The sequence below is a fragment of the Lissotriton helveticus genome, chromosome 11, assembly GCF_964261635.1.
Source record: "Lissotriton helveticus chromosome 11, aLisHel1.1, whole genome shotgun sequence".
NCBI classification, from domain to species: domain Eukaryota; kingdom Metazoa; phylum Chordata; class Amphibia; order Caudata; family Salamandridae; genus Lissotriton; species Lissotriton helveticus.
The window spans coordinates 53,578,759-53,590,875 of record NC_136072.1 but is presented as its reverse complement, the minus strand read 5'-3'; the positions used below and the strand labels follow the sequence as shown (position 1 = coordinate 53,590,875).

General features: G+C 42.3%; 1 protein-coding gene across 1 annotated transcript in view; it reads left to right on the top strand.

Moving 5' to 3' along the window:
* The window catches only part of LOC144790700 (solute carrier family 12 member 9-like), a 525,473-nt gene extending 520,687 nt beyond the window's left edge, over nucleotides 1-4,786 (top strand). Inside the window, exons 12-13 of the mRNA XM_078665423.1 lie at nucleotides 1,877-2,023; nucleotides 3,126-4,786. Coding sequence (XP_078521549.1) covers nucleotides 1,877-2,023; nucleotides 3,126-3,973 — 995 coding nt within the window. The 3' untranslated portion in view covers nucleotides 3,974-4,786. The remainder of the gene's footprint in view (nucleotides 1-1,876; nucleotides 2,024-3,125) is intronic.
* The last annotated feature ends 7,331 nt before the right edge of the window (nucleotides 4,787-12,117 follow it).

The window sequence follows — 12,117 nt, the reverse complement described above, 5'->3', positions numbered from 1 at the left end:
GTCCTTTGCCGAGTAATCGTGGAGTCAGGCACATCAACTGTCAACAATAACTTGGCATTTTCAGAAAAGTCTGTGTACCTGAACTCCAAAACACTGTAGCACTGTAAATTTGCATATATTACTATATTTGTATTAGGGGTGGGTGGAATGTTTCATCCCGCCCGCAGAATTGGCGGAATTTGGCGACTGCGCATTACTCTTGTAATGCGAAGGTCTGGCCAAAATCCACCACTCGGTATGCGGCAGAATTTATTGAGGCTTCAGAAATATGAGCGAGGTTTGACATCCCCAAGCACCATTTTCTAATGTGGGCGGTCATTGTAAGAGGTCTGCTTTTAGAGTACATTTGCTACAGCTCAAGCAGATTTTTTACTTAAATCGAATGGCCGCGCGCTCTTCCACATCACATGGTGCCATTTGTGCGGATTTTTCAGTGTTGCTCATGCTACTGGTGCTAAACGGCAGAGTGACCAGCGTGACATGCATATTTCCACCCATAGGCGGAACTCCGCTTGAATCTTGCAGAGCATTTATTTAACTCCGCAAGTTCCGCCCTCCCCTAATTTTTTTAATCATATAAACCTGTGTGGGAAGGGCAAGCTCTCCAAGGCAGTGATGTTTTTTCTTTTGAAGGCCCTTAGAAGAGGGCACCCAAGTCCGGCAGCGCTGCATGTTTTATCCCGGTCCAGAAGGGCATGTCCAGCAGGAAAGTTTTACAAGTCCTGCAGGCGAAGGCACCTCTTTTTTATCTTTGATTGAAACAAGGTGTTTTTTTAATATTGTTTCTCCTTTGTTTGCTAAATAGGTGTGAGCTTAAGTGCAATGTGCACCAATGCTTATACTTGTAATACAAACATTGTCAATTATGATTTTACATGAGTTTCATTCCTTGTACAATTAAAATGGTAGACCAACTTTGGTTAGAATGGAATTGTGCTCCAACTAATGCTGTAAAGATAGTAGAAAGACTACTTTATTGACTTCTGATATCACCTATGGATTTTTAGAAAAACACATATTTAAATTGTGCTATTGTGCTGAAAAAGTCACAAATTTACTATCATTTATTCAAAATGATCTTGGCGTGAGTGAAACCTTAACACCCATGATGAGGGTCTGGCACAGTTGGCAGGGTTTTATAGATTTGGAATGTTTCAAAGGTGCCTTTTGAAAACCGATGGCTTTTAGAAAATGTATGGAAAAGTGTATACATTTTTTCAGAATTTCCATTGGGTGTAGACCTCTACTCCTCGAAATGTTCCGGGCTAACTAGGATCACTCTTACTGCTGACTTACTAGGCACAATTCTTGGTGGGTGTTCACATTTTCAGACCTTTACAGCTGCTACTGCTGCCAAATTTCCAAATCTGGATTTGAATAGCATTATAAAGCACTTAAAACCAAAGGTATAAAGACACTGAACATTTTCGACAACCAACACCAGCCAGTGGGAACCGATGTATTTTTAGGTTTTTCTAGAACTGAGCTGAGTTGCAAGAGGTCTTACTTCAAGATGAAGCACATTCTATGGTTCTGACCCAACCACTGTCACAGTTTCACCTCTTAGTAGCTGTTGGTGAAACTTTATACTAGCTGCAAATTGACTCTACAGATTGCAAATCTCTGACTGATGCTCACCAGGCCTTAGACCAATGAGCAAGAAGCAAAAATTGAAACTTAATGGGCAGATATTGTACGGGGTAATGGGGCGGCGGGTGGCGTGATCAAAGTTGGAGATGCTTCTGATTACCTGGATTGCACAATATACCACTTTCGGTAGCCAGCCTAATACCTTAGCTGGAACACTTAGGTGTGTAACATACAAGCAACAGAAGAAATTGTCTGATTGACTATGCTTTTTTACTTCTTCCTCTAGACTCACTTCCTTCGGACCCACTGCAGGATCAGTACGACTTTTGGCTCCACCTGGTGGATAGGCTGAACGTGAAAGCTTTCGTCAACCTGACCCTGGGGGACTCGGTGAGACACGGGGTTCAGCAACTCCTCTTCATCTCCGGCTTAGGTGAGCGTACTATCCAGCGTTTAACTCTGCAGTCCCCATACATAAGGTCATGAAAAACCTACCCTTCAGAGCTAAACCAAGGAAGAATCACCTTTTGGGAAATTAGGTGACTTCCGGACAATCTGGTGCCTATTATCGACTGTGAAAGCCGGGCAGGACCTATCACACATCAGGTTGTGAGAGGGATAGTCGAAATCTTGGCATGGAATTAAATATTTCACAGAATTACCCAGAAATCTACAGATTTTCCAACAGAATAGTATGGCTATGCAGGACCATCACAGACAGCTGGGAAGCCATGTGTGATTTGAGGTACATTTCCCCATGATAGCTGGTCACTGGATTTCATCAGTTGCATGTTGTAAAGAACTCAAAAAGCCAATCAGTGACTTCTTGGGAGAATTGTTTTGGATGTAATGTTGGTGAGGATAAACTTTGGGACAGGGGTCATTGAAAGAGAAGAGTCTGCCTTAAGATCATTGGTGGTGGCCACTCCTACTGTCCTTAGGGTAGGAACATTGGGAGAAGTTTGTGGTCACTTATTTTAGAGGTAGGAAGGAATAGCCACTGATGGGAAAGACCAAATGAAAGGCATTACAATATGCTGCTACTGAGGAGTGGTGCTGGAATAAGGGAGCAGCACTAACTAAGGGGCTAAAGGAGATAATTAAATCATAACAGACCACAGGGAAGGGTATTAAAGATGGACCCTGATGGGGGTACCTGGGATGTGAGAAATCATATCATTTAACTCCAGAAATCATTGTAAAATTGCATAAAAAAATGCAATTAAAATTTTAGAGTAATTACTTTTCACACATGTGTGTGCACTTCACAACAAAAATAAAAACTTGCAGGAGACTGGTGTGAGCCAACGATATCTCCCAGCAAAACATGTTCTGCATGAACAAGTCTCCATTGTTTAAAAAAATACGTAAGCTTGCATAATGTGAATCTGCAATAAATGTCTTGTAACATAAAATTCAAATATTTTGTGCAGGCTTAGTACATGGTCAATGAAGGGCAGTGGTAGACAGTCAAATTTTGAACAATGAGAGAAAGTGATACCTTTTGCTAACGTCATGCTCTTTTTGACCTGTAGGTGGCATGAGACCCAACACCATTGTGCTGGGATTTTACGACAGCTGCGCTCCACGTGATTTCTTGGAAGAACAGCCAGCCACAGATACCCAGAAGACAATGAGCATCACCAGTGACAGCAAAGACCTGGAGATCGGCTTCCCACCAGTGCGGAAGGGGATGTCCCCAGGGCGGCTGTGCGCCAAGGAGTATGTCTTCATCATTGCAGACTCCATCAAGATGCTGAAGAATGTCGTACTCGCACGGTACTTTGCAGACTTCGACAAGGAGAAGGCGTTTGCGCACGGAGGTAAGGGCGCCTATGTGGATGTTTGGCCAGTGAATCTCCTGCGCCCCGACAGCAACAGCTATGTAGACACCTGCAGCTTGTTTATGCTGCAGATGGCCTGTGTCCTGACGATGGTGCGTTCCTGGAAGCGGGCCAAGCTCCGCCTCTTCCTCTGCATAGAGTCCGCCAGCCCCCGCCCAGTGCAGGAGGAGAAGCTGAGGCAGCTGCTGAAGGAGCTGCGCATCCAGGCCGACATTGAAATTGTCAACTGGGACGCTGTGGCCGCCTTGCACTGGCACAAGCAGGCTGCCAACGCAGAAGAGGAGGACTTCGAGGCCTTCACCAACTTTCCGACCAATGCCAATCGTATCTCTGACGAGTACCTGGAGGCGGTGAACAAGATGATCTTGGAACAGAATAGCAAGCGCCCACCAGCTGTTCGTTTCCTCTATCTACCTCGCCCGCCAGCTGACACTGGACTTTACAATCGATACCTCCACCAGCTCGACACCATCACTAGAGACTTGGGTCCTACTTTGCTGGTCAACGGCCTGAGTGCAGTCATAACCACACAACTTTAGAGGCTGGTGCTGTAAAGCAAGGGCATGAGTATCAGACTGGATGAATGATTGAGTGAATCAATTAAGGTTTTATAATGGACAGGAGTGAAGACCAAGACACGATTCACGAAGGTAACTTACAAATCATCAAGTTACGAGAGCGGAGACTCTCTCTATAAGTTTCCTTCGCGAATCTGTCCTAAAATGTGGATTTTTAAGTGGTTCAAACTAGAACATTTCAACCTTTATAGGCCCTTTTGAAATGTATTCCTTAAAGAATGAACAATGGAAGGTCCATGGATTTTCAGACATGGCTCCCTGTATGATATTGTTAAATAAGAAACTAACTTCTTCCAAATTTATGATAGTGACCCAGGCAGGTGATCTGTTTTACATTCCAGTGGGAGGGCAGAGACATCTGTGTTGCTGAGTGTCCTAGATAAATGGGCAATTGCAAGATCCATCAAAAAGGGATTTTTACCAACAAAAGAACATTCTATTTTTTTATATGAAAGATTTTGCATAGTTTGAAAGCACTTTATCTGTTTTTCCATACTGAGTGAACAATAGTACCTTATGTGTAGAATTGCAAAAGAGAATTTAGAATGAGAATTACCTTCTATACAAGAACTCAGGAGTTTTTTTTGTTCAAGAAACAGATGCCCGCCTCTGCTAATTGGAAGAGTGGCCCAGAGCATGAAAAGGGAAAGAGATAATCAAGTTATGGGGCTGTGGTTGATGTGTGAATATAAAGTCTGAAGGCCTTTACTTGAAAGGTACTTGCAGGTAATTTATCCATACTCGGGATAGTAGAATATTTAAGACTATATTTATTTAAGACACTTACCCTACTGTTTCACCCCCTGGAGTTAGAATAGTAATGTTTACCCCTATACTATGCAATACCTATACTTTCTATAGGTCTTCTATAAAAGGGAATGTCTTTTTCCTCAACCTCTAGGTAGCCAAGTGACTGCTAAATCGTATCCCTTTTCATAATGGATCTTGTCTTCCCTAATTGGCACAGGATTCTGTAGAATGTGTCTAAAATGTTTAGAGCAATCGGTACTCACTTCAATATAACATCGAAAGGAATTGCAAAGAGTGAGATTGGGTAATGCGTCAACTCAATCCTCCAGACCATGATGAAATAGACAAGCATTCAGGTGGTTGCCTTTCCAGAGGTGATTGGTCTCTCCTACTAGTGGAGGAGAGTGGTAAATGCCCAGCTCTGTACAATTGTTTATAAAGTTGGTGGCATCACCAGGAAACCATTAACATTGATTGGAAAACAGTAGACATCACAGGATCACGGGCAGGAATTGACAATCAATTATCCGATATAGATGTCTACTGAGCCATGAATTACATGGGTTCCAGTGCATAGAGTAATGCATAGATGCGATAGTGGTGTTCTTACAATTTCAAAAAACAGTATTTATTTAATGTATATCCTTCAGTTACAGATTTGACCTCTTAGTGTCTGTCTGTGTTAATTCTCACTTAAGTGCTGACATAAAAGAGAGAGGTCATTTGGCTATTCCTGCTATCAGGGTGCCCATTCAAATGCTTTAATTAACAAAATAAGTTATATGTGTGTAATTTCCTTTCAGGAAGAGAACAGGTGAAATGCCAGCCTGTGTTATGTGGGTAGATAATTTGCTAGAACTGGCCAGCAGCAGCACACTACTCATTTGCTGTTGGCTAGAACTTTGTCCTGAGAGCATCTTGCGGAAATTTGGACCCAACTCTAGTGCGAGCAGCGAGCAGAGCTGTAGTTTGATTCTATTTTGGTGTGATGAGGTTGAACAGCGAAGAGAGTTCCAGGTATTGCATTCCCTATCCTGGTAACACCAAACGTTTGTGGATGTAAAATGCCAATAAGCGTGATAGCACATTCCGATGCCGCATACTGTTTGGAACGGTGGTCTGGTCTTGTAGAGTGGAAGGCTCTGCATGCCACACACACAACATGCTTTGAATTGCCTAAAGGGAGCCATGAAGTGCTGGCAGTCCCAGGGAAATATTAGAGTGTTGACGTGGCCATTTCACAAACGTATGGATCCACACCAGGCAGTAGATAGGAAAAGATGGCAGATGGAAATATAGACCATTGCCTCAGGCCATGTAATAAAACTTGAAGGCGGTAAAATATGACCTCAGAACACCTGGAAAGCTGCTTCATAATTGAACCTTGTGCCCTTTTTCCATAATGTATTTTTCTTAAGGCTCTCTTAATGGCAGATGAAAGGATAGTCCCAGAATTTTGAATGGCTTATGTGTAGTTGCCCGGTTTTAACAAGTAACCCTGAGTTCTTCTTCCATTGCCGTTGATGATGTACCATCACACTACCACTACGCATGCCCTCAGAAGCCATCACTTGTGCTTTTTCCCTTTCCCTCTGCCATTTTGCCTGTTCACGGTTGTCTGTGTCAATTTGCTCCTGAAAAGGGACGCCTCCAAATTTGGTTTCTTTATCCAATTAATCAGATTCTTCCTGGACCCCACCTTTACCTGGGCGTAAGTTGACAAGGAGTAGGCATTTTAACGTGTGTTTCAAGCACTACCTATTTGCAAACATGAGTATGTTGATGATCAGGGGTCTGGACTGATGTTTTTGTCCGGCAGAGAGTTCTTCACTGGATAAGCCCAGTGGTAAGACACATAGGCCCTTAATGGCTAGAGCCATGCCAAATCTTCTAGATAGCTACTCACTTTTAGAGCCAATCAATGTAAATTCATCTTGTTTTGAAACTTTGACAGTCGGGCATGGCTCTGGCTTTTGATGACCAACACAGCATGCCTCTGGTGAAGGCCCATGATAATCTATGTTCTTGGTCACAGCAATTTGCATATTTTTGTCTCCTTCGCTTTTTCTGCATGGTCCAGTCTATGATTATGTCATGACAAGAATGGGACCGCTATCTCCTACCCAGCAGCCGCTACCTCCTCCCAGTCTATCAAGGTGACTCTATACATAGTAGCAAAGATAATTTCAGACCTCCAAAATCCTTTAAATGCCCACTCTCTTCCTTTGATCACTCATAACAATTTTAAAATGTGTTCTATTATCTTCAAGGCTGTGATGTTGCATTCACAGAGATTCCTTGATACTCAATCGTATATATACAAAGATATGCTGATTTCCGCAGTCTATCTTGATATCTGTGTTTCTCATTCAATGCACCCTATTTCAATCTCCTAAATTCTATTCCTCCAACTCCAGAACTTCAAACTCTTTATCGTTCACTAAAACCTATCTGTTTGAATTAGGGATTGTGCATAGCAGGGTGATGCTTCCGAAAGTTCTCAGTCAACTGCGAGTGAATTCAGCTTTGATGGCATCATTAATTCTGTACTCTCGAGTATAGCCTGCTTCTGACCCTTGTAATGCAATTTTGGAAGACTATTATCTGTTTCTAACAAACCTAGCTCAATGTGTAAGACTAGTCCCGCATTCTGTAGCAAATAATAATTTGTACAAGACCAATGCTGATTCAACCCAAAATAACACAATGTGCAACCCGTGCCTTCTTCAAACCAAAACAATGCAATGTGCCACCTGTACCTTCTTCGAACCAAAATAATGCAATGTGCAATCGGTGCCATCTTCAAACCAAAACAATGCAATGTGCCACCTGTACCTTCTTCGAACCAAAATAATGCAATGTGCAATCGGTGCCATCTTCAAACCAAAACAATGCAATGTGCCACCTGTACCTTCTTCGAACCAAAATAATGCAATGTGCAATCAGTGCCATCTTCAAACCAAAACAATGCAATGTGCCACCTGTACCTTCTTCGAACCAAAATAATGCAATATGCAATCGGTGCCATCTTCAAACCAAAACAATGCAATGTGCCACCTGTACCTTCTTCGAACCAAAATAAAGCAATGTGCAATCGGTGCCATCTTCAAACAAAAACAATGCAATGTGCCACCTGTACCTTCTTCGAACCAAAATAATGCAATGTGCAATCAGTGCCATCTTCAAACCAAAACAATGCAATGTGCCACCTGTACCTTCTTCGAACCAAAATAATGCAATGTGCAATCGGTGCCATCTTCAAACCAAAACAATGCAATGTGCCACCTGTACCTTCTTCGAACCAAAATAATGCAATGTGCAATCGGTGCCATCTTCAAACCAAAACAATGCAATGTGCCACCTGTACCTTCTTCGAACCAAAATAATGCAATGTGCAATCGGTGCCTTCCTCAAACCAAAACAATGCAATGTGCAATCGGTGCCTTCCTCAAACCAAAACAATGCAATGTGCCACCTGTACCTTCTTTGAACCAAAATATTGCAATGTGCAGTCGGTGCCTTCTTCTAACCAAAATAACGCAATGTGCAACCCGTGCCTTCTTCTAACCAAAATAACGCAATGTTCAACCTGTGCCTTCTTCGAACCAAAACAATGCAATGTGCCACCCGTACCTTCTTCAAACCAAAACAATGCAATGTGCCACCTGTACCTTCTTCGAACCAAAATAAAGCAATGTGGAATCGGTGCCTTCTTCGAACCAAAATAATGCAATATGCAACCCGTGCCTTCTTCTAACCAAAATAACACTATGTGCAACCCGTGCCTTCTTCTAACCAAAATAACGCAATGTGCAACCTGTGCCTTCTTCTAACCAAAATAACAAAATGTGCAACCCGTGCCTTCTTCTAACCAAAATAACACAATGTGCAACCCGTGCCTTCTTCTAACCAAAAAAACGCAATGTGCAACCCGAGCCTTCTAACCAAAATAATGCGATGTGCACTTTTTTCTAACTAAAAAATAACACAATGTGCAACCTGTGCCTTTTTTCTAACCAAATTAAGGCAGTGTGCAAAACCAGTGTCTACCTCTGAGCAACATCATGCAACGGGTGACATTAGAGCGGATTCTGAGCAAGATATTGCAATGTTGAGGACCGGTACCTACCTCTGACCAAGATAATACAACGAGGTGCAATTGTGTCTCACTGACAAAGTTATTGCAGTGTGCAAGTGGAGTGCCTCCTTCTGAACAAAATAATGCAATGTGCAGGACCATTATCTACTTCTGACCAAAATAATGCAACGTCAGCGGCCAGTTCCTGCCTATAACCACATTATTGCAAAGGTTGGTACCTGTGCCTGCTTCTGGACAAAATAATAAAATATGCTAATCTTTGTTTTTGACTAAAATAGTGCAGTGTGCAGCATCAATGCTTGCTTATGGCAAAATTATTAAAATGTGCATAACCAGACCCAGCTGCTAACCAAAATTATGCAATGTGCAGAACAGAGCATTCTTCGATCCAAAGTAATGCCATGTGCAAACGGAGCATTTTTCGATCCAAAGTAATGCAATGTGCAAAATGGAGCATTCTTCGATCCAAAGTAATGCTATGTGTAAAACAGCGCTTTCTTCGATCCAAAATAATGCAATGTGCAAAACAGAGCTTTCTACGATCCAAAATAATGCAATGTGCAAATCAGAGATTTCTTCAATCCAAAATAATGCAATGTGCAAAACAGAGCATTTTTCGATCCAGAGTAATGCAATGTGCAAAACAGAGCTTTCTTCGATCCAAAATAATGCAATGTGCAAAACAGATCTCTCCTTTCGATCCAAAATAATGCAATGTGCAACACAGAGCTTTCTTCGATCCAAAGTAATGCAATGTGCAAAACAGAGCATTCTTCGATCCAAAGTAATGCAATGTGCAAAACAGAGCATTCTTCGATCCAGAATAATGCAATGTGCAAAACAGAGTATTCTTCGATCCAGAGTAATGCAATGTGCAAAACAGAGCATTCTTCGATCCAGAGTAATGCAATGTGCAAAACAGATCTTTCTATGATCCAGAGTAATGCAATGAGCAAAACAGATCTTTCTTCGATCCAAAGTAATCCAATGTGCAAAACAGAGCATTCTTCGATCCAGAGTAATGCAATATGCAAAACAGAGCATTCTTCGATCCAGAGTAATGCAATGTGCAAAACAGAGCTTTCTTCGATCCAAAATAATGCAATGTGCAAAACAGATCTTTCTTCGATCCAAAATAATGCAATTTGCAAAACAGAGCATTCTTCAATCTAAAATAATGCAATGTGCAAAACAGAGCATTCTTCGATCCAGAGTAATGCAATGTGCAGAACAGAGCATTCTTCGATCCAGAGTAATGCAATGTGCAAAACAGAGCTTTCTTCGATCCAAAATAATGCAATGTGCAAAACAGATCTTTCTTCGATCCAAAATAATGCAATTTGCAAAACAGAGCATTCTTCAATCCAAAACAATGCAATGTGCATCACCATTGCTTGTTCTCGAGTAAATAATGTACTGTTGGACACCAGAGTCTCTTTCTGATCACAATAAAGCAATATGCAAGATCACTGCTTGGTGAAAAATAATCAATACTTCCTACACTTGCCATGCTTTTGACCAGTGTCATGTACTCTATGAGGACAAAGTGCAGCAAAGAACAACAACCGCAAACTCAAGCCCAGCAAATGATGACCTTACTCTCTACCATCGGTGTCCAGCTGTATCTCCAAACGTGGTATCCCTCGTGTGCTTGCTGGTGCCCATGCTAACCCATCACACCACCATACAACCTCATCGCCTCCACTCCTGTGCAAAAACTTATCATCCATGGACAGAAAATGTACCTACCTTGCAGCGTCACCTCGAAAGACCTACAGGCAGTCCCAAATAACTTGCTTGTTCTATATGGAAATTACTGCTATGTGCAGCTTGGTTGCAAGGAGTGTAAATTGGGACTTCTTGCTCCAAATGAACATGGACCTGATGCTTAGACACTGTACCTGGAAGCAGGAGATGTTTTGGTGGACTCTGTTACATGAAACTTTGTATCATATGTCACTTTGCGGTCAATTACATGCCGTGCAGATCTTGAGACCGTGAGGCATACAAAGTGATGAGCCTTCCATATAACGTATGCATAGTTGTGCACGGATAGGGCCAGTGCCTCTGAACATTCTTTGACCCATTCTGTCACCACTGCGATGTGCAGTTTCACCATTGGCAAGCCAATTGGTGACAACACGTTCCAGACACTTCATGAACATTGAGGCTCAATAAAAAAAAGGTTCCATGATTAGCCTTGTCTGGGAAGGCTCTGGAGTCACATGATTGAGTGATTCACTTAACGTGTGCCTTGTGCAGAACGCAGTCTGATAGCTGGACTTATGTGGGTGCCTGAGGACTTCTGGCTCAATTCTTAACACCCATAAGGGCCTGAAGAAGCAATAAGTCAAGGGGAATTTAAAACTACAGAAGATAGGGCACACAGAAGAAACACAAAGGTTCTCTAAGCTCTTATTAGACTAAGGAGGTAACGCTTCAAGGTGAATGCACAGTCTACATCAGGATTCTCCAAAGGCTGTCCTGGAATCCGGTTCCATGCCAGATTTTTAGCATATCCCCGTTTGGATAAATATAGTTTTTCTTATAGATCTGTCATGGATCCTGCCCTCCAGGACCAACTTTGGAGAACCCTGGTGGACATCTTCAGCAGTTCCCTCATCAAACTTGGTTAGTCACACCACAGTATCCAGAAACTTCAGATCACACCACTGTCCGAGAAGCACGTATGTGGAGGCTAGCCGCCACATGCACACAACATCAGAGACCACAAATTTTCACACTTGCTCTTACAATAACACAGCATGCACAGACATACACTTCTCTCCTTCACATATAACAAGATACACATGCAACACCACCACACGTCTCCTACCCCACACATATCTCTTCCCCTAAATCAACCCAAAACACACATCTCTCCTGCTACTTCCTAATGCACACCAACATGGACAACTAGCACTCCAGTCGAGAAATGTACCGGCACGTATTCACCTGGTGTGAATGTAGTGATCTTGGGGCTGCCCAGGGTCAAGCTTCCACTCCACACACAAATGCACTCTTTGCACGCACACAATTGTTCACAGGGCTGTCCCCTGGTCGAGAGCATTGATCATCGCTTTAATTTGTGAGGGTGCCAAAATGCTATTCCTTTCCTTTCAATTGTTTTCACTGATCACCAGAGTTGTAATCACAAAATATACCATGCGTTGTAGCAATACGGTGATCACTGTAGGTTCTATGAATTAGATTAACATTTTTAAGATGCATATACGAAAGAAATAGTGTAACGACA